The 24189-nt window shown below is 39.2% G+C and overlaps 1 protein-coding gene across 1 annotated transcript in view; it reads left to right on the top strand.

Annotated features, from left to right (window-relative positions):
* The window catches only part of si:dkey-172j4.3 (diacylglycerol kinase delta), a 52053-nt gene that overhangs the window by 15115 nt on the left and 12749 nt on the right, over nt 1–24189 (top strand). The window contains exons 4-15 of the mRNA XM_026317120.1: nt 15348–15458; nt 15700–15780; nt 15887–15991; nt 16573–16705; nt 17043–17149; nt 17402–17527; nt 18841–18943; nt 19332–19491; nt 20047–20155; nt 20728–20867; nt 21679–21766; nt 22423–22514. Of these exons, the coding sequence (XP_026172905.1) occupies nt 15348–15458; nt 15700–15780; nt 15887–15991; nt 16573–16705; nt 17043–17149; nt 17402–17527; nt 18841–18943; nt 19332–19491; nt 20047–20155; nt 20728–20867; nt 21679–21766; nt 22423–22514 (1355 nt within the window). The remainder of the gene's footprint in view (nt 1–15347; nt 15459–15699; nt 15781–15886; nt 15992–16572; nt 16706–17042; nt 17150–17401; nt 17528–18840; nt 18944–19331; nt 19492–20046; nt 20156–20727; nt 20868–21678; nt 21767–22422; nt 22515–24189) is intronic.

Raw genomic sequence — 24189 nt, forward strand, 5'->3', positions numbered from 1 at the left:
GTCACTCGGTGAACCTTACAGTGGCAGCACTGGTTGTTGATATTTGACTGGGTGGTGTATCTAGCCTTTAAATAAAGCTGCAATAGAATTCAATAATTTTCATGCATATTGTTACATTTGAATTGAAAATTCATTTGACGCAACACAGTTTTGTGCATTTTGCAAGTAGGACAGGGCCGATAATATCGTTACTTCCTATTATGGTTACATGTTCTTATTTGCATGGTGTGGCCATGAAACGTAGATAAGCCACTGAAACCACCCTAGTTAATGTGGAGCTGACACCCACACACATAAACACATTGAGTAATTCGCCTAAAAATAAGATGCACACATACCGTAAGGCCTAGTTTTCTGTGCTTGGACTGTCACAGCTGAACACGGGTCACAGACACTGTAACATGTTAATGATGGCTTGTTTAACAAAACATCTTTCTAAATTTAGAACCTGTTTTTTATATGTATGTATGTATATATATATATACATATATATATATATACACACACACACACACACACACACAGAAAAGCTTGTCTCCATTTTTAGAGCCTCCTCTGGGAAACAGGTTCTAAATTTAGAAAGATGTTTTGTTAAACAAAACATTAACATGTTGGAAGATTGTCAGAATACACTGGCCATGTAAGTCCATCATTGTATGTTTATATGAACAGGTTTATCTTTCTGTGAAAACCACATGTGGTTGCAGAGTGAAGTTATTACTAACTTTGTGAGTTTTACATAAACAGTAAAACCAAAAAGGGAGAGTAATAGAGGCCGAGTAGGAAAGGTATAAAGGTGAACGAGTGAGGGGGTTGGAGTAGTGAAAATGGAAAACATGAAAGTGTGGACAGAGACATGGAGAGGTTCCAGGAGGCGGTGAGGAGTTCTGTTTCATTAGCATGACAGATAGTAGAGAGGCCCTTTGAAAGCTACGCAGAGGACATGCACACGTTAACACACTTAAACACATGTGTTTAGCAATACTGGTTACACTGCCTGTGTAAGTCCCCTCAGGACAACTTGTCCTCACAGTTCAGTATTTCAACACATTGCAGAATTTAAACCCTGTTTCTCAGCCTGTTCAAAGGTCGTTGTTTCATAATTGTCCTCTGTGCTTGGTCCATATGATGAAGCAGTGTAAACTAGAGGCGTCTCACCTAGTAATGTATTTTTTTTTTAGTGATGAGTAGACTGGCAGTTGTATTTGCAATTTGAATTTCATTGAATACCTGGATACAAATATCCTGTTTTACTGGACGTTTGATTTAACTAACTGTTTGGTCTTCTTGTTTAAACTTCACTAATGCTTCTCAGATAAGACAGAATCTATCAATATCAATAACACACCTACAGTGCAAAGCTCAGATTGATAATAGTGCCTTTAATCTTCTAGGTCAAGCCGTTTAGACCACCAGACTGTGCAGGATGAATTTCACTGAGCAGATCATCACAGTGAAAAAGCAGATTATTATGGTCTAGACATATCGAGGTCTGCTCCATTTATCACAGTGCAAAACCTGCTGAAAACAGACACAGGAGAGGAGCAAAGAGCAGCGTCACCTCTATTCACTTTCTCTTCCCTTTTTATGTGACATAATATTTTGGAAGTTGTATACAGTCACTGATAAAGATATATAAGTGCCCTATTTTTTTAATAGTGCCCTATAGTTAGTGATTGTTAAAATGTCAGAACACAGGAATAGGATGCATATTGCTTAGTTGAAGGAACGACAGCAGAAGAGGATGGTAATACAGTGGATAATATGGAACAAATGATGCATCTAAACTGAATGAGTGTTGGTGCAAAGAGGAAGGAGTTAGAGGAGAGCTGGGCGATAAAGTATTCCCAGTTTAAAAAGGAGGAGGACTAGGAAGAGGTATTGATCTGGCTAGGAAACAGATGCCTACATAAAGGAGGAATGGGCGAAGGGATGATATGGAAGAGTGATATTGATTGAGGTAAAGAACAGGAGAGAGGGGAAGAGAACTGGATGAAAGAAGGAAAAAGACAAAATAAGAGGTAGAAAGCAATAAGAAAAAAGTAAGAAAATCAATGTTTATCAGCATTAATCCCACCTTACTGTAACTGATCCAGATCTGCTTTACATTAGGGCCAAATGAATACAAAATGATCTTTTATCTCTTCTGGACTTGCCCTAGCACCAGTCGAGATGCAAACACTAATAGCATAGTGGATGTCTTACCCTAATAGAACAACTGCCATGTAAACAGAAATCTCAGTCTTTGTGGGTTTATATCTGATATATGGGAAAGTGTGGTAGAGAGTGGTATCAGACACTCCCTTTGACTTATTATTGCTAGTTGGACTGAAATGCATCATATGACTCCCCCACACATACATTGCCACACACATGTGTAAGATATCAGATTTCCACGCTGTTGAAATGTTTGCTTTTATGGAACTTGAGCCGGATGAATTGAGAAATAATATTGAACTAGGGCCAGGTTAACCTCAGCCTCGCTGAGACAGTGACGTCGCTGCAGGCTACAGTCTGTTGACCCAGTAAGTTGACACTGTACTAAACCAAAGTCTTCTATTCTAACCAGGCCTCTGCATACAGTAGCTACATGGGGTGTTTATATCAGTTTTCATCTAATATGGTTCATGGAAAATTTTTAAGGAGGCTGCGCTGGCTGACCCTGAAGGCCTCGTACACTTTACTGGAAGGGGGTTCATATTTTTCTGCTTTTTGAGGTGGTAGCTGTCCAGTCTCTATGAAAATGTACTTTTGCTTTTAGAGGATTAAACTAAAAAGCAAATTACATTATATTGTCAATACAATGATTATTATGAATAGTGCTCTGCTTAAACATTCATTTAATTTAATTAGCATTGCATCATTCATGATGATAATTGAGAGCGTAGAACATTCAGAAACGATGTTATTCATCTTAATAGCATATGTAAATCAGCTTTTTTCAATATCAACAATGCGCTCCATTAGTTTTGTAGTACCAATTTAATTTTCCATTAAAAAAATTACGTCACAGTATTCATTATACCCATTATTTTTCATGTGTATTTATATACACATGAAAATATATCCACTGTGCATATACAGTTGTACCGTATGTGAATATATCCATGTATCAGTGTGATTTTTGCTTATTAATGACATGAGCTGCTTTATTTTGAGCTCTGGTCTCAAACACTGCTATTGTAAATGGAGCCATTCTCATTATAGAGCAGGCGACTGTAAATTCACTTTCAATTTACTTTAGTTTGAAATTTTAAACACTGGCTTCAGAAGATAGCGATCGTGTTCAGCTGGTACAAACTTGGCTCCAACCTGTATAAGATGTAAATAAGAATTATAAAAATTGTAAAAAATTTAGTTGACTATTTAGAAATAATTATGTCTCAACAACACACAATATGCATAAAAAACTCTAATAATCTCACAGCAGCACATCTTTAGAACAGATTCAGTGCCTACCAGCTGCAGAGACCCAGGCGCATGTTGCAGTGACAAATCCTCTGACTCGTGTTAGTTGACTTGATTCAGAGTGACTTGACCCCAGTCTGCAGTCACTGAACCAGTCTAGAGGCTCCATGCTTTTTATCACATTAAGCAGCACACAGGGATCAGAACTGCACAAACTCTTGAGCCAGAAGCATGCATTTCTTCTGTGGGCCCTAATCCGCCACTTCTTACAGCCTGAGTTTGTGTGACCGACCCCCCTACCACTCACAGCCGCTTTGTATTTAGACAGTGCAGTTAAAGGGTACAAAGAGCAAAATGTTGACATGGTTGTCATGGTGAAGACTGAGTAAAAGATTCATCTGGAAATGTTACTGATTTATTGAAATGCTGATTGTTAGTGATGCAGAATATACCTTTAAATATAGTGTTTTGTCACGTAATCTTACGTGAAACTGGATTTCAATACAGGTTTTAATGTTTGGAACAACAGAGCCGTCAGTCTGAGACAGGGTTAGATCAGCGCGCTCTTTACAAGTAACTCCCCGAACCAGTGTCTAAATTCTGCAACATAGATTTGTAGAGGCTAAAATAAAATGAGGTACAAACCTGGGTGCCCTAACCTCACAGCTCCGCTCGTTCTGAAGGAGGCATAGGCATCCTTTGAGTGAGAAGTCTGTGAGCTGGGTGGTGGTTATGGTGGTTAATAATTGAGTATGCGTCAGTGTGGTTGTGTGCATATTTTTTTAACTGTAGTAAAATCTTTATATATAGTATCAACAAAAGCTTAAAAAGCCTTCCCTTTGTCATATTTACAGTAAATATTTTGTGGAAAGCAAGGCATTACATACCGTCTTCTTCTTTATGGTTTTAATCATGTGTAACTTCATTAAAACACTAATTCAAAAAGAAATATATGTTTTTATTAATAGAGTAGGAAAGAGAAACTCAAATTGCTGAGAGTCTGTGCCCAGAGTAGCAATGAAACTATTCATGGGAAGCGGGTAAGGGTTGAGAATCCTGTTTTTGGTTTGGTTTTGGTCATACTTGTGAAATAATAGCAGAAATAAAACTGTCTGCACTGTTTGCAGGAGCACACCAGGACTGAGTTTAGAAATGATTTTCTGAACAAGACCTTTTGGATGGTCCTCACTTTCTGAAACAATGTCAGAGGGTTGGTTTTAGAATTAAGATTACAATTAGGTTTAAAGCAGGTTAGGGTAAAGGAGGTAGGCATTTACTGGTGATGGTTACGCTAACAGGCTAGTGAATACATTATGCCAGTGTGTGTCCTCACCACTATAGCAAGACAAATCTGTGTGTGTCCTAAGCCATGTTATAAATTCCATTGGGAAGGGACTTTACAGCTGGACAAGACAAGAACAGGAAAACATAATGCTGCAAAACACACACACACACACACACACACACACACACACACACACACTTGAACATGTCATCACTGCACTCACATACAAATGTGCACACACACACACACACACACACACACACACACACAGTAAAAATATTTGATCTAATTGCCTGTAATGCATTCAAATGTATTTAATAATCTCAAATAAGTCACATCTGCACAGACACAATGTCCTCTGAGACATTTCTGCAGACAAACAAGGTCTACACACACAGACATCCACCACCTCTGGATGACCACGAGGAGACAAGATTAAACAGCACAGTGTGATCATCAGGGATAATCACTCGCCACCACACACACACACACACACACACACACACACACACACACGCGCACAGACACAGACGGCGACACACCCATATTTCATCTTCACTTATCTCCTCCCATCTTTACTCTCCCGTTTTTCTTCTCCACCTGCATTGCATCACATTCTCCCTCTTTTTCTCCCTTTCACTTTTGCTTTTTTCCTTCCCTCGCACTTTCCCTTGTCTTCTTCTCCTCACCTCCCTTTTTGTTTCCTTTCCTTTTTTCATCTCTTGCTTTCTTCCTTCTCGTCTCATTTTGTCTCCTCTCTGTCCTGCTTCACCCTGTTTTTCAAAATGTATTCTCTTTATTTGCATGATTGCTCACTAACAGTAAAAACCATGAATGTGATGAAGGTCACAAATCAATAACAGCAGGAATGGCATGCTAATGACTGAACCTTCCAACTCTCTTTCACCATCTCTTTCTGTTTTTGGCTGACAGACTTATGTGTTCATTCGGCAGTGTTTGTGTATGCATATGTGCCAAGTGGTTTGTGCCTGTGTGAATGTGAGGATTATGCAGCATCGGAGACCAGATTTGGTCCGTATGCTCTAAGGCACCCTACCACCACCAGCCCCACCAGCAGCAGCAGCAGATTATGTGTCCCTCAGTGCACAAACCTCACGGGCAGAAGCCAAACACTGGATGATATTTTTAAAAAATGCATTAACATGTGAATAAGAGAAGTAGATAAACTTGAAGTGTATGTATGTTTGCATGGAAGTGTGTGTGCTGTGTCTATGCAAAGATGTCCATCTATAGAACGACAATGTCATGAGTTTCTCTCTGGCAGTTTTTGCACATATCACAATCACTGTGTGTGTGTGTGTGTGTCTGTGCGTGTATGTGTCTATTAATAAATGCACAGAGGTACATGAGACAGGATGTGGTCGCCATGGTGCAAAGTCCTCCCACGCCTTGTTCTGTTTTTGTGTGTGTGTGTGTGGTCAGACGTTGTGTTTATGCATGACAGATGATGCAAATCATTCCTGTTTGAAATGATCTCTTGCTATGTTTCTTACCGTTATTTGCAGTTTGATAAAATTGCTTGCATAATAAAAGTTGTCAAGAACACAGACACACATGAAGCCTATTTTGCTTGCTGTTGGAATAACAGAAGAGGTGTCCAGGTTAAAAGAGATTCAACTTTCTTCTTTTTGTGCGTGCATGCATGTCCTTCCCTTTCAAAGCTGAAGGTTGATTTGAAAGTCAGGCTGTTACCATAGCAACTCCACAATGCCTAAGCATTACCAAGTTTAGATGTTGAGAGGCAAAAAAGAAGATGAGTGTAATTAACAACTCCAGACCTGGGTCAGGAAATGATACTGTTTGTTTTAGGCACCTCTGAGAGCAGGATGGGATCAGAATGATCCGGGTGGAGTCTGTGTGTTTTCACAGAGTGGAAAGGGTGTTCGTGTCTCATGCATAAAATACTGCATTGTTACATCAGTTCACAGGTGTGTTTCTGTTCTACTTCAATACCTTTGGATGTCTTGTGTGTTTAAACCCTGTGTCAAGCATTTCAAATATTTTCTAGACTATCCCACAGTACAGAAATATATGTTTTTTGCCTTTTTATGCCTTGAGTGTGGAGATGGATTTGCGTGTTCAAGTGGCAAACACAGCATGTGCTTCTGTTAAAAACGAACATACATACATGCTAGTAGGCAATCAAACGTTAAAACCATGTCAGACTGGGACAGATAAAATGATTGCACCACGCCTTTTCACTTTCAGGGCTTCTTTTATGTTTCGCTCTATTTTTTCCTTTCTTCCTTCTCCCCATTCCATTCATTAATTCACTCCCTGCTCACCTCATCACCTTGCCTCTTGTTTTTCCACACACATCTCTTTGTCAGCCTGCCATCTGCTGGAGAAAACTAATTACTGCAGCAGTTTAAAATCACAGCTGATGACGTTGGGCGTGCTTCATTTGGCATTCCGACAATGTCCGTCCATGGACAGTGTGGCGTCATGATTACAAAAACACAGCCGCATTTGAAAGGTCAGGGGGTTCAGTGTCTGCAGCAGCCAGCATGTGTGTGTTTTAATTAGCTCTGGCAAAGACACACCTGAAAGGGTCAGCGTTTCCATGCTGTTTCCAGTAAGTCATGAATAAACAGCTGCTGTCTATTTAGAAAAAGGCTACTATTTAATCAAATCATAACTTTCCTGATAACTCTTTTTTATCATTTTAAAGGTTATGCACCAAATTTTAGTATTGAGAAAATGATTAAATCATTAAGATTCATCAGAATCATTACAGTAAATGAGCCCCTACTAATAATAGCTGGTAGGAACTATAATGTCTCCTGACATGATATTATATTGTACAACCCCTTTACTTCCTTTCATCAACGACAGTGTTAGTTTATTTGTCATTTCAAATAACTCAAATAATAATTGTTGTCCCCTCTTTAGAAAAAAAATAGGCACTTTATATAAAGTCTCAAAATGTAATATGTCACAAGCCCACATGGTTCTACCCTAAAAAAATATTTAAGACTTTTTTGAAAAACAAGTGTTTAAAAACAAGCTTAACTTACTATAAGTAATTCATATTTTTATTACTTTTTTTTTTCCTATGACTTAAATTCTTTGAAATGAATGGTAATGCTGTGCTTATTGACATAGCACTACTGTAAGTATGAACATGATCTACATGAGTAAATGAGCCTATAGTTTATTAAATGACTGGGAGCATTTGTAATATTGTATGGTAATTTTTATATATGTATTTTTCCACAAATTTGGACTACATACATTATATGTGAAGCTGATACTTATATTGATATTTGACAAAAACATAATATAAATACAATAAAACATTAGTCAATATTACTGTAAGGTGTACAGTTCTCTAAGGCTTATGAGCTGCAATGGAGACTATTTTAAGACACGTCAGTGGCATTTCTGTTCTGTAGGTTCTTGTTACCCCATAAGCAGTACAAAAAACTGCTTGAAAAACCTACATTTTACTTATGGAGTAAAAAGAATCTGTACCCAGTATTGTAATTTATTTTCAATAATCCAGTGGGAAGGAGAGTGAGGGGCAATACCTCTCTGAGGAGGGGACGTCTAGCATACCTTAGTTGATTTGGAGTAAATCACTTCTTGAGAGGGGAGGATGATGATGATAAAAATAATGATGATGATGATGAAGAAAGTAAGACCTAACATTTGAGACTCCTTCAAAGATTTCTCAAATTCAGCTAAAAGCTCTGACCACAGCATATGAATGAGTCAGGCAGGGGCACATTTGTATTCGTTAGATCTACTAGAGATAATTCTAGCTTTTTAACTACTTTTATTCTGAAAATAACATTGATGGGTCGACAAATATACTGTAGAAGAAGAAATGATCTTACTAAAGGCAATTCTTCAGTGTTGTATCTACAGTATCTGAAGAAGAAAAATATTCATTTGGAAACCCAACAACACCTAATGTTCTCAAAATCAATGTTGCTAAGTTATACTGTTCATTTTAACATTTATGTCTTTATATGGTGCTAACAGGCTAAACTAGACAAATAAATACATCTGTAACATGTAGGTTTGATCACTGATGAAATAGTTTATATGTTTCTATCTGCCATTTTTCTCATTAGTGGAAATAAGCAGACTAGACAGAGGTTACATTTCTGTCATCTGAGTCATTTCACATCAGAAACTTTGCCACATGACTCATTAAAGTTTGATCTGATTCTGTATTGATTTAACTACAAGTGATATGGACGGAGAGGAAGATGGAGGTGGGAAAAACTGACTGAAGCGAGTTGTGGGGGAGAGATACAAAGATGGAGAGACAGCAAGAGAGAGTTGGTGTCAGTGAGTGAGTCTGCAGGGAACAGCATGTTTCTGCTCATTAAAGACAGAATTGTATGCCGACTGTCAGAAAACACACGCGCACATACATACACATGCATGCACACAAAAACACACTTGCTGCAATTTGTCTTGGCAGATGAGACACTGATCTGACACTGAAAGCAGTCCGATGACAGCGCGTAGGCAGCAGAGCGCAGACGTGAAAATACACACACACACGCACATGCACATGCACAGATAGTTCATGCAGGTTGGCAGGACATGAGTTTATGTGATCTTAAGCAGAGTGGTGTGCCTCTAACCTCCCCATCATTTGACACGGAGTGACTGAATAAACGTGTCTGTGTGCATTCATGTACATTTGAATATCTTTGTTAGACTTATTTTATATCTGTGGTGAAGCAAGAGTGTGTGTTGTATGGCTAACAGCGTGAGTTTTATACTGTATAGTGAGGACATTTTGGCTGGTCCTCTCTTGTAACACACTTGTTTGAGAGCTAAGAGATGGTTTTAGGGTTAAGATTAGAGTTAGGTTTACGTTAGGGTAAGGGTTGAGGTTGGACTTTTAGTTGTGATGGCTATACTTAGGGTATATCGTGAGAGTCTTTGCAAAGACAGCTGTTCAAATGTGTGTGTTCCTATTGCCTGTTGGACAGGTTCTTCCTGTTCTATTTATAGCCTTAAGGAAATAGAGTTGTTCTTACATGAACACATAACACACCACTCCTCTCAGGTGTGTCATATAAGGTAGGGGAAGAGCTTATTTCCATATCCCCCGTTTATCTCCAGGATCTGTGTGTGTGTGTGTGTGTGTGTGTGTGTGTGTGTGTGTGTGACAGAGAGAGAGAGAGAGAGAGGACACACCTGAGGGGGCGTGGCCACCTGACAAGGGACGTACAAAGGGAGGAAGTCAGATCGTATTGTTTGAAAAACTGCTGGTGTGGAAGGAGAGTTATGGCTGAGGTGTGGTGGGAAAGGAGTTATATAGAAGGAAAGTGTCTGTAGAAAAGGTAAAAAAGATTATTTTTTTTTGTTAAAATTCATCCTGTAGCAGCACTCCTTGAGGATACGTACTGCTGACACTCAAATTTGTAATATTTGTAAGGGTTGTCAGCCACAAATGCCAGGGTTGTGTCAGACCAGTGGGTGCTGCTTGGCACCCCTTTGGTTTCACTGTGTGGGAGGAGGGCATGGGGACAACAGCCAGCTCAGCCATGAAGACCATCTGGACTCTAATCATATCGACAAATTTCAGAACAGTCAGCTGGTTGAAGAGGTCAGTGCAATGAGAAAATGTTGGACTAACATCTAAATTACCCATAAGAGACTGAAACATAAAATCAAGATTAGGATATCCTGAGGTTTATTCACATTCAACTGTTTTTTGTCTTCATAGTACAAAATACTTAATTCTAGTTATAGCTAAAAAAAAACAAACATAATCATTAGTTGTGTAGAATATGTGAAATTTTCTCCAAACAATAGCTGAAAGTGTTTTCCAGGCATATACGTGTTTATTTCTACGGTCTTTCAGAAAATGTAGAGAAGTAGGTCATTTAAAATAGCTGAGTTCATTTATCGTTTTGCCCTTATCAGTAGCATCTATTGTTCTATTGTTCTGCTGCAATGAATCACATTAGTTGGTTAAACTGTCTGAGTTCAACTTTAAGTTCTGCTTTTTCTCAGCCAAACTTTATAAATGTCCATGTATGAGCCTGCTGCTCACTCAGCTGTCCACATAATAAATTAGATTCTAGTAATTTGTTGAGTGCCAAAGGTCAAACAGTCATACAGGACTGCATTTGTGGGATGGCAAGCGGATGTGCGTTTGTAAGCATGTTTGCTTGGGTTGGTTGTTAAGTATACGTTACTGGAGTCAAACCTGGAGGATAGAAAAAGAGCATAGAAAGGGAAGAATCAGTCATGTTTGTGTGTGGGAGCACTTGAGAGCCCTGTTTGTGTGTGCGTTTTGCAGATGAGTAAGTATGTGTGTTAATGCGCTCTTGAGTGCATATCCGCTTCACAGGCCGCCGGTGCATGAGTGCGTTTGTATGTGCACGTCAGGTCTAGTAATTAGTCCTGCTCTAATGAATACACTGATCTTTCTGGCAAAATCTTCCAGCTGGAGAGGTGAGCAGAGGATCATGGGTGTGGCTACAGTATGACCTACTGGTGTAGGACCTGACCTTTACATGCAACATATTGTACATGCTGTTTTTATGCAGACATGTGCAGGAGATGTCTGATATCTCCTCTGGTGATGTGTCTCTCCATACATTATGGCTGACCAAATTATAAAATCAGAAAGAGGTCGGACGTTATCATCTGACTCAATTATGAGCACTTTATTAGACCTGACCTATGAACGTACGTAGACAGATGTTTCCATATAAGTGCTACATTCATAAAATCTCACGTGCAGCACACTTCCTGGGGATGTAACATAAACTTAAGCTGTGTCCCAAATTCAAATTGCATACTATTCTAACAAAAATTTCGCGTATGTCATTTGTTCTGAGGAAGTGAGAAAATGGAAAATGGTCAGCATGCATGTTTATAAAAACCTCAGATTTTTTTTATTATTGACTATTCTCTCACACTGTGGTGTTGTATTGAGAGATATTACTAATCTACAACCGTCCATGTAAAATAGTTTTAGAAACAATCAAACCTTGCCTGGCTGTTGTGTTACACTGCAGTAGTTTTACCTGGGGGTAAATGGGAATCTAGTCATTCATACAGAATAATTTTATACCACGCTAAGTTCAACTGGGCAAAAGTTTGTTGTATATGCACACACTATAGCAAAACAAAATAATAGAAAGAACAGGGTCAGAGAAGTTTTCATCATGTGCATGTTTTATATAGTAGTCCACTAGTGTGGAGTTATACAGAAGCTTGTTATTTTTATGTTGCAAATTTTCCTTGTCAGGCTAACATTTTTACATTCTCTGGATTGCAGCCTCCAGCCTCCAAGTTTCGTATATGTTGTACGTCCTTCAGCTGTATCTGTAGTTTCTATGTCATCATCCACTTTTGTCAAACAAATACACTCTGATAAGCTTCTTGACTGACAGCGCCCGTTGGCGTTGCTGTGGAAACCATGGATAATACGGACAGGGTTGTAACAGCTCAGCGTTATCTCCAAAGTGTCAGGTGGTTCAGAGAAAAAAGACCTTTACACCTTCTTGTTTGTGTTTGTTCTTCTTCCTTCTCAAGGTACTGCCAGTTCATTTGCTTGCTTCTCTTTTATGTCGCCTCTCCAGAGTCCCTTTGGTGTAATTCCTGCATCTTTTATTTTGTTCTCAGTCTTCGCTCCTCGCCACTGTCACAACTCTCTTGCATCTTTCTATCTTCTCTCACTAATGATGCACAACCACCCAGGCCATCTATAGTTTTTCCACCATTAGTCCTTCCCTTTCGCTTCCTCTTGTTCTTTTCCCTCACTTTTATTTTCTCCACACCAATATGACACTAGGAGGTTCGCTGTCCCTCAGGGCATCAAAGCACATTTATTTTAAGAAGGAAACAGAAGCCGTATGTGCCGTAATGACATGGGATATCTCATAGGCACACGTGCACGAACGCGCGCACATTGCAACTGGGAAATGAGAATGATGGAGCGATGAATTTGATTTATCACTGGTTTGGAGGTCCTTTGCCTTGTATTACTCCCTCTGTTCAGACAGCAAAGGCCATTACTGCAAAGGCAGACAAGCAGGGGATGAGAGCCAGAAACATACATAATATTAAATGGAAAGAGAGAGGAGTGTCACTGAGTTACCAAGAGAGGCAGGATGGGAGAAATGTAAACAGAAATAATGTAGCTGAAAGAGAGGTCAAGAGATGAAAAGAAGACACGCAACAAAGGTGCAGCAATTTAAGCACAGAGACACTGAGAGACTATAAAGGATAGAGGAAAGATACTGTAACAGAAACTCACAGGAACTTCATCATCCATTATTCATTTTCTTTCACTTTCAAGACCAGTATTTCAAGACTGTTTTTATTTTCAGTTTCCCTTTGATGGATTTTTATACTTATATTATTATACTTACATTTTATACTTCATCTTTGCTTGTCTGCTGATGTACAGTGGTTGTAATTATCAGCTCTATGCTATAACAATGGCCTTCATGGAAGCCACAAGATACAAGAATGTAAAATGCTGTGGCGACACAGCCTCCTTTCATAACAATAATTATATAGTTAACTTTACTAACTATAGTTTTCTCTTAAGGCCTACAAGGCAACAAGGGTGTTAATAACTTTAGGTTAGCATGGCATTAATGTGAAATTGCAAATGTAAAACATGAAAAGATGGATGGACATTAGTTGGGTAATGACACTCAGTTATGAGTTGGTCATTTTCTAATTGGTGAGTAAATTTTACCCAACGTGACATTGTATTTGTATATTTGTGTATATATATATATTTGTATATTTGTGTATGCCTTGTATTTGGATAATGGATAAGCTAAATCTCTATTGTCTACTTGAGGTATTATATGTGTTGCTGCCTTTCACACACTTGCTTCTCACTACTTCTCTCTTTCTGAATTTTCCCGTGGGGATTAATAAAATGTAGCTTATCTTGTCCTTGTGGGTTAGTTATCATGCAAGTAGTGAGCCTCCTGTCTCAGTCTTGAATTTTTCTTCAGGGCAGATTTCTGGATTTGAACCTGATCCGGAGACTGTGCCAAGGTACCGCACAGCCAACTGCTCTGTCAGCCTTGTTTTGGCTGAGGGGTTTAGTAGTTTGTACTAGACAAGCAACATATCTGTGATACAGGAAGACTCAGAAAGTCTTTTGTTTTGATTATTGTGCAGTTTATCAGTCTGCTCACAGATGTAGAGATAGGAAAAAACAATATCCTTTCCAAATCTCTGTATCTTCTTAGCACTTCCTCATCACATCATCCTGAACTGTTACACATCAAATCAAACCGTTGTGCTTGGTAATAGTGAGAGCTTTTGATTTTCCTATTATAGGAGTTTCTTCCTATTTTATTGTTAAATTCGTGTGTACAACAAACCATAAAACAGCCGAGAATCAGTTGAATTACTTGAATGTGAATAAGATTAGTCAGAATTTTATTCGCTGAGGGGTGAAATGACTCTTTGATTTCCACAAAGTTATATTTGCCACAGTATTGTCAGTCTGTACATTGAAACCAGGATTAACACAGTAATATTTCATGCTGTGGTGTATTTGAAATGTTCTTCCTAATAACCACTTCAACACCTTTGATTGCATCATATTGTATAGACAGATTTTACCTTTACCCACAGGATGCAGTTGCAGTTCCGGTTGTTCAAGCTGATTCACTACAGATGACGTATAGAAGCTTGTCACTGTTGTTTGTCCTAGAGGCTTTTGCGAAATAGTTGCACAATTAGTCATTTTGAGTAGTAGCAGATAAATTGTTTTTTTTTTCTTTGTAGCTTTAAAAAGTCAGGGTAAAGGAAGTTGATCCAATGAAAGATGCCATGGTGGCTTGTACAGGAATGTCGCCACTTTAGGTGATAAATGTGCAGGTAAGGGAGAGAGCCATCGTCATTGTGCACGTCAGTGTGTGTGTGTACCTGCGTATATCACTGAGCCTGAGTACTCTCTTGTTCAAGAAATGAGGCTCTCCATGGCGACCCCCGATGTCCCCTCTCATATTGATTATCCATTGTGCATTCGGTCCTCTCAGGACGTTTACTCGTGAATAGACAGAATGAGTGCATGACGAGACGAGGCACAGGACAAACAGAAATAACAGCCACCACAATACAATCAGTCGGGAGTTTCAGCAAAGCAGATCCATGCTGTCAAATGGAATCACGCTGTGTTAATAATTTTCATACAGTCACGGATGGTTGCACCTCACACCTGCTGCATCCATAATGGTGGTACAGCACATTACCACTGGCTTTATTGCTGCATAACTCTCCTACCGACACACTTTATACCGACACTCAACCAAGCCTCGCTTTGTTATGACCCTGTTTGTCCATTTTTGGAAAAGTCTTTCCCAAGACCCCCTTTCCCACATCAAGTCATAAATTAGTGTCAGGAATATCAGAAAATAGCTCAAAGGTGCATTAACACAGGTGTAGGACTTTAAGTAAACCTTTCTTTGTTCATCTGAGCAGTTTCTTTTTCTGCCTGACAAAAACAATCCATCCTAGTGACTCTATCCAAATGGATCTCCTTGTGTTTCAGTGAGAATTCCTTGATAATAGCTGTCACTTCAGTTACTCAGAGGATCTGGATGCACTAACATCTGTCTTTCCCTCCTCCTGTTTCTCCCCTTTTCTCCTCGTTTTTTTTTTTGTGTCACAATAGAAAAGTGTGAAAGAGGGAATCCTGTTAAAGCAGACCAGCTCCTTCCAGAGATGGAAGAGGAGGTACTTCAAACTCAGAGGGAGGACCCTCTACTATGCCAAAGACTGCAAGGTACAGTCATATGTTGAAGCTGCCTGCCTTCATTAGTAAGCCATGAAACTGACATTGCAAATGGGAAACAGTCCCAAGATTATGTAATTTCTACCATGGCTGTTGAATTACAGACTATAGAATGGTTTTCATGTGATGAAAAGGTGTCTGGGAAAATAAAATGTGATTAAATATATCTTGATAAGGTATAAAATAATATGTATGTGCTGTATTGGTTGTATGTCTGTTTCCCTCTCATTAGTCTCTGATTTTTGATGAAGTGGACCTCTCGGATGCCAGTGTAGCTGAGACCAGCACCAAGAACATCAACAACAGCTTCACGGTAAACACAACAACATGTCCCTCAAAAAGGCCTCAACTTTGTTAACAATGTTATTCAGAGTAATCAAACCCACAGTTCATTTCCTCATTGTTTCTCTTCTTCTCAGGTGATCACTCCATTTCGCAAACTAATGTTATGTGCCGAGAGCAGGAAGGAAATGGAGGACTGGATCGGCGCTCTTAAATCCGTCCAAAAATGGGAAACCTATGAAGTTAGTGTTTCTCATTTCTTAGCCAGTCCCTGTATGCCATAGTTATTAATTCTGTTGGCTGACATCAGACTAGGCCAAGAAATTGGCCAAATTGATGACTGGTTGTTAACAACTAGTCGAAAGTGTAATCATTTTTAAGGAGAACAGACTTTTAATCTAAGTTCTTCTTCCATCTGGTATTCACACAGCGTATCTACCCATGTAACTCCTTCCTTTATCTTTCCCACTATTTCCCCCTCATTCTTCCTCATCCTCTAATGTGCTTCCCATTCTCAGCTCCTTGCCAGCAGATTGATGGTTCTCATAAAATCAGAGCCTCTGCTTTAATAGGCTATAAAGCGAGTTGAAGACTGTAAGCTGCTGTCCAAGCTAAGCTTATATTCTCTCATGTTTGAGACTTTCAATGTTCCCCTCGTTTTAAATGGTACAATAAGGTTTTTAGTTGAAGACATTTTCTTATACCTCGCTGTTCTCTGTTGTGATTCTGCAGGTTTACACTTCAGGTGCAGCTGAGGCCAAATTCTGATGTTGCACTCTGATGATTTTCGCTTGAAGGTGACTTTTGTTTTCCTCTTCCCTAGGCCAGCCAGTTCAACATGGAGCATTTCTCTGGGATGCACAACTGGTACGCCTGCTCACACGCCAGACCGACCTTCTGCAACGTCTGCCGAGAGGCTCTGCCAGGCGTCACCTCCCATGGCCTGTCCTGTGAAGGTATTGAGACACAAGTTTGCACATTTGAAGACACATTCGTTTGAACCAGTTGGGGTCAGTGGGCAAATATTTCGTCTAACCAAATAGTATGAGGCAGTTACTTTCAAATAGGTAGGTTTATGGCATCCCATTACAGGGTGAGGCAGATTTTATTACAGGACACACCAACATGCTGGAGTCATCACACCTCTTCCATGTTAGTCTAAATAGTCACTTGTACAAACAGCACCGATCATTGGGGATTAAAATAAATTCCTATATATTTAAAATCTAAACACTTTGCTGTATGTGCTGCAGACAAGGCAGGGCTTAACTTTTACTGATCTGTTCTCTGCAGTTTGTAAGTTCAAGGCTCATAAGCGCTGTGCGGTTCGCTCAACCAACAACTGCAAATGGACCACACTGGCATCCATAGGAAATGAAATCATCGAAGATGAGGAAGGGGTGAGTTGTGTTTAAACATACAAAATAATCCCAAATATAACTGTTCATAAAAACAATATTGACTTCTGTATTGTTTAACGTTGTCATTGACTTTAATTCAATCACTGCAGACAGATTATTTATTATTTTTATGGGTTTATTTAATCCAGAGTTACCAGTTTAAATGTGTTATTCTAACTTAATCTCTAAACGGGCCTGGACTCAGATCGGTTCATGAGTCACATTCTCAGTATTTGTATATATTTTTCCCAGGTGTCCATGCCTCATCAGTGGTTGGAAGGCAACCTGCCAGTCAGTGCCAAATGTGTCGTGTGTGACAAGAACTGTGGCAGTGTGCGGCGGCTGCAGGACTGGCGCTGCCTCTGGTGCAAGGCAATTGTAAGTGGGATTGATTTTAGCCTCCATCCTGTCAGAAAACTGTCTCATCAAATCAGTGTTAGTATTTATTTAAGACATCACTGTTGGCTAAAAAGTATTCTGAGCGTAGCTCTGACAGTAAAAGGTTTTTATATGAATTTGCAATCAAATATCATTATCTGTGATGCAGATGGTAACGGCATTGGTGCCAATCCATTTTGTTAAAATTCTCCCACAAAAGTGTTTTTCTGGCTGCATATGAAAACGGCAGGGAGCTAAAATTTGGATTTAAATTTCTAATTTTTAAAGTTTATCTCAACCTTCAGCAGCTGTCTAAATGGAAATCAGCTCCATCAAATCAGCTACTCGGGATAATTCATGCTGTGATGTGATTCTGACTATGGGAGCACATCTCACCCTGAATTTACTCCAGCTTTTCATTGTTCTCCACTCACTCCCTTGCTCCTCAAAGACTGAAGATCTGAAAAGTGCACTCGAGTCATCATAATAATGGGACTGCACTTAAGAGGGCAGCAGAGTTCCCTGAGGCGAAAAAGAGGAGGAGAGCAAGCTGAAATGAGAAATGAAATGGAGCCAATAAATTCCTGTTCGCTCCAGCATTGCCAAGTCTGACCTGGTGGTCTGACTGCCTTAAGCAAAATTTCCTGTAGGAGGACAGTAACTGTGTAAGATGAAACATTTGGACATTTTAGGACACTATCACAAGTTGCTAATACTGACACTTTAAATCTGGCTCATTGTCAACTCTTTTAATAGATCCTCCCACTTCCAATCTCAGGGAAAATATTCATAGTCACTGTCTAAAATAAGCAATTTAAGTTATTGCAATGGCTGCTTAACTTGGTGTTTATTTTAAAAGGGTTATTTCAAATTGTTGATAAAATGAGAAATGTTTAATCATGTGATACATGTAATAAAACAATATGAACGAATAAAAGAGTCAAGTAGAATTTCAGTAGATGTTTGATTTTAAGACATCACAGAACTGCAGAAGCTGATTTTTTTTTTTCTTACTTTGACTCATTGTTGCACTTAGCAAATCCTGCATTGCCTTTTAGTGATTAGAGCAAATAGACACACAATGTTTAATCCTCAGTAGTCACTCAGACACGCACACACATGAATCAGAGTGGTATTTGTAAAGGTTGTAGAACTGACATTTGGTGGGTTTCAGAGGGATGTTATGACCTTTCTGCCTCTACTGAAATATAGAATTTCTATGGAGACCGCTGACTGTGTTTCTGTGTGTGTGTGTTTCTGTGTGTGTTTCTGTGTGTGTATGTGTGTGTATGTGTGTGTGCGCTCATATCCAGGTCCACAACAGCTGCAAAGAACAAATGGGGAAGGTGTGTCCCTTGGGTCAATGTCGAGTCTCAATCATTCCTCCCACTGCACTTAATAGCATCGACTCAGATGGTGAGACACCTCTCCCACTGACACCCACACACTTTCACAGTCACTATGTGGATTAGAGTATTGCACATACACTAGATTCAAAGTACAGGAGTCTCACTTTTCAGCTTCAGTTGTGTTACTGACCCTTATTCTGCTGGTACACAAATGCAATACTTAGTAAATGCGCTTGATCACTTACATTCATGATGTAAAAAATCAAAGTTTAAATGAACATTTCAAATTTCAGCATGTTCTGACAAATGCTCTAATGAGAAATTAAAGAAAATATATTATACAGAATATTTGACAGATTTTAGGCAGTTTTCTCAGCATGGACTGCAGCATTTAAACCAGACTCAGAGAGCTTGAAATGTTTTTCAAAGCATGTGCATGCAAACCTTCTTTTCAGGCTTCTGGAAACCCACCTCTGCATCGTGCTCTAGCCCTCTGCTGGTCCTGGTTAACTCCAAAAGTGGAGACAACCAGGGGGTCAAGTTCCTCCGCAAATTCAAGCAGCTTCTTAACCCAGCACAGGTCTTTGACCTGATGAACGGAGGACCAGAGCTTGGGTACTTGAGCTTTATTTTTTTCAATCACTGTAGTAGTTTGGAAAAGAGGAATACAGATGATTCCATAAGCACCGATGCGGTTTTAAAGGTGCAATGCAGCCTTCTGAGCACCCTGCTCCATATATAGATTCAAATGACTCATTCTGAAATTACAAAAATGCAGTAGTTGATATTTTCTTGTGAATTAATGACAATGGATTTATGAATCACATATTCCATTTTAGCTAATAGCGTGCTTTAAATATTACACGTCATCTCATTTATTACCTTCAAATGTTCTTAGAAAATGGAATTGAATGAACTAAAAATGAAATCAATTAACTTTTTTGTTCATTTATAACAATCCAGAAAAAGTTTTACTTGTTAACTGACTTTATTCATGGTTGGTGTCTTCTTTCGTGGGAGTTTCTAGTTTGCTGCAACTGCTTTAAATGCAAGTACTGATGCTTTTGTTTTGCTGCCATTCCATGATGTCTACCTTTTAACATTTTGTGCTTTGCCTCCTCTTCTTTACCTCCTCATCCTCTGGTCCCATCCCACTCTCTCCTCCCTCAGCCTGCGCCTTTTCCAGAAGTTTGTGACGTTTCGTATCCTGGTGTGCGGAGGAGATGGCAGCGTGGGCTGGGTGCTTTCAGAGCTGGATAAACTCAACCTTCATAAACAGGTGAGAGCAGCGAGGTGGAGGAGGAGGAGGAGGAGGAGTGATGATATAATACTGGTGTGTAAGGTAAATGTGGATAACTCTGATGACAAAGAAAAAGCAGAAAACTACCTGAAAAACACATCCATCCATCCATTATCTATACCCACTTATATATGGGGTCACAGAGATCTGCTGGAGCCTATCCCAGCTTTCTTTGGGTGAAAGGCAGGGGTACAACCTGGACAGGTCACCAGTCCATCACAGAAAAAAAATCTAGTTATTTGCATTTACTGTACTTTCTGAAATCTAAAATGTAAATTTCAAACATCTGGTGACAAGTAAAACCATTTAGGCACCTTTGCATACCTGTGTCTCTAAGTAAAGAAAACTGCTGACCTTTAGCAGTCTTGTGTGAAATGCTGCACTGTGATTTAAGTAAACTTGTATGAGCAAGTTGATGTTTATTCCAACCAACCTTTTGATGCTTTATGACAGAGGGAGGGAGAAATCTCTGTGATCTCAGCTACCTCTGTGTTGGATTTGGCTCCTTGTGGTGCAGACAAATCTGTAGTGTCTCTGTTTGCTCTCTGCAGTGCCAGCTGGGCGTGCTGCCTTTGGGCACAGGTAACGACCTGGCTCGTGTCCTGGGCTGGGGAGGCCTCTGTGATGATGATGCTCAGCTGCTGCAGATCCTGGAGAAACTGGAAAGAGCCACCCCTAAAATGCTGGACCGGTAAAATCAGGGGGAGTCAGGGTGGAGGAGGGTGGCAATAACTTTCGCACTGTTTCTTTAATGGGATAAATGTCCCAGCCATTTTAAGGCATCCATGTTTTCTTTTGTTTGCATTCTTAGGGTTAGGTCTTACAATTATTTATCTCTCAAATGCTGCAGACAGGAGCCAATAATAGTCAAAGCAATAAAGGTAATCAGATAAAAGAAGACACTATTGGGTGTATATTTCTGTTTATACCTTGGCGAAAGATACAACTTTAAAAACAATTGATCAACATTTTTACATAATTTACATTTGATAGGTGACATATTCATATCGTCTACCATCCAGAGCAATAGAGGTAAATATAAGAGAGGAGGCTTTATTGTAGTCTAATAAAAGTCAAAGTACTAAAGTGAAGAAATGAGCTGTACATGCCACACCTGATTGCATGTGTAACACTTCCTACTATATCATTAGTTTCCTCATCCTCACTGTGCAATAGTTCGCCTGTATATGCAAATAAGCAGCTTGGCTCAGCCAAGGATCAGCCTCCCATCTAAGCAGATTATTGACCTTAAATTGAAACTTAAGACAAAGAAATAATGCAAATCAATGGCTCTTGTGTGCATATATTTTAGAACACTTCTTTAGGTGGAGATTTTTTGCAGTGGAAGAAGAAAAAAAATGTACTAAAAAAAAAAAGAGAGATCACAAGCACAGCTATCAACAGACAGTCTGGCATTTTGTCTGTATCTTATCTTGATGTTATTATCTGAAGATTAAGTTTATTTCTGGGTGCATGACATTGATGTGTGGGTGTGTTTGTAGGTGGAGCGTGATGACGTACGAAGTGCCGTCCACCAATAAACACACGCCGATTGTGAAGGAAGATGACAGCCTCGATTCTCCTCTGCAGGTAAAATCATTTTACAGAAGCTTTCAGGAAGCTATCTGCTTTTTGACAGATGGTATCCATAAATTACCACCCACAAAAGCAGATCTCACAAGCTAGAAGAAATTATTTTGGAAAACATCCACTGAGAATCAATTGAGCCTGGTAGCTGGAAGCCAAAGCAATCAGACCTAAACCACAGGGAGTGGTGTGGATATTGACAAAGGGCAGCTCTTTCAGTTTAAACTGAGCAAAACTAAAACTAGATAGTTTTGAAATATTCAGAAACCTACTTTGGTTTATAGGTGTGGTTGAATTTCTAACATATGCCATCATTTTTTTCCTTTTTACAACCTAGGAGCAGTGTGTTTATTCAGACAATGTGAAGGAAATATTTGTTTCTGCACTAGTTTTTTAAAGGCTGGTCCAAGGCTAATTCAGGCTGACCTGAAAAGTGAATTATTATTTTAAGACGATTCCCCTTAATGTTACTTCAAAACTAAGTAAATATTCTAAGAGGTTTTTGTAGATTTGAGTTGGGCTTTTGTAAACCGCGATGTTTTCATTCATATTATTGATCACGTTTTTTCAGGTGAGAAAATGTCAAATCCAACTTACATGTCATTCTGACATGAATGATCAGTGTATATTCCTTAAGTCTCTCTCTCTTTGTGTTTCAGGTCCACATTACTCAGTATGCCGACTCTGTGGCCTCCCACCTAGCCAAGATCCTGGACTCAGACAAACACAGTGACGTCATTTCCTCTGCCAAGTACGTGCCATGATTGCCTTCAAAATCAGGATCGGGACAAATTAGAGAAAAGTATAAGGGAGAAGAAAACAGGTGAAGGATGGGGAGGCAAGGATGATGAGAATAAAGATGAAAGGATGAAGGCATAGAAAAGGTATAAAGTGAATAGAGACGAGAGATGATGGGAGAAAGAAGCAGAGCGGTGGGTGAGTCTGGTCAATAGCTATTGATTCATTTTTCATTTATTTTGCTTTGGTCTCTTCTCTAAAGACTCTCACTCTCTCACACACACACACACACACACAAACAAACAAACACACACAGACGACAGTAAGTGCCAACTGGTTTTAAGTGTAAGAGACAGATGAATCAGTATTTAGGGGTCATCCTCAGTACATTAGTACATTAGTCTCCCTTTGAGGAAAGTCGAGCAGCAATTACAGAGCACTTTTCTCCAGCAGTCCTTGAGTGTTTTAAACTGCTGCTGATTGTAATGGAGCCCATGAAGTGCAGCACATACAAAACACCACAGAGACTTCAGGACTCTTTAGAGGTACTGTAACACGACAACTTTGTTTTCCCGACAAAGAAAAGTGCGTCTTTGCTCTGTAATTTTGTTGTCAGAATGGAAATTTGGAGAAACATTTAACACATGAATAGAAATCAGTGTGAAGTAACATTAACATGTCATCTGACATACTTTTTCAATAATTAAACTAAACATATTCAGTATTTGCAATTTTTGTTCATGATACAAAGAGATGCTGGTGTAGATGTAGGTGTTATGATGGTTTATGGAAACAGCTTGAGGATTGTGGCTGCTCTGAGAGTTTATGTATAGGGATCTAATTCATTTAAATGCTTTGTCATTTTGCCAGCAAATACTCCAAAGTAATAAGTAAGATAATAAGAAAGATTCTGCAGGTGGTTATTCATTAGCAATGATAAGGTCATTTGATGTGATAATAAATAAAGCCAAGCCTTGACAGACAAATCTCATTCAGGGGTCTTCCAAAAATAAAACATGAAATATCCAACATCAGGCTTGAATAAACTGTAGGTTAGATATAAAAGTGTCTTACTTCACTTTTGAAAGCTGTAAATCTGAGCAGCTGGTGAAGAAACACACAAACCTTACAACATTCCTCAAGAGCCACTTCCCTGTTTTTTTCCTAAATAGCTGGAAGATACTAATTCACTTTGTCTTCCCCTGTCCATCCTCATCTGAGATGGTATATTCCAGTTTCTGATTGGCTGAACACACCTGATCCAGGTAATCCACTGTGGGTAGGGCATGGATAGTTGGAAAACAAGCAGGGTGGTGGCCCTCGAGGACCACAGTTTCCCACCCCTGCCTTACAACAATGTAAATAAATGAAACTAGCTATATAACATAACAAACAAACGGGCAACAGACTATAGAAATGCATGTAAGCAGGTCTCTAAGTTAAATAAGTCATAACTTATTTTTCTACAGTCCCTGTGCTATATAAAACATGATAAGCCTTCATAAGGAATGCAAGTGTAAACTGTAGCACTGAGCAGTAGTTTTTCTTGCTATATTACTTCACAATATTCAGTGATTATTCATCCAGAGTGTGTCCATACTGATCCCAGGAATCCAGGATTGTTAGACTGTTTTCTTTGGGCAAATATGAGAATCGTGACTGAACAAAGAAAATAATTTGGTACTTGT

Source organism: Mastacembelus armatus, chromosome 18, assembly GCF_900324485.2.
Source record: "Mastacembelus armatus chromosome 18, fMasArm1.2, whole genome shotgun sequence".
NCBI lineage: Eukaryota > Metazoa > Chordata > Actinopteri > Synbranchiformes > Mastacembelidae > Mastacembelus > Mastacembelus armatus.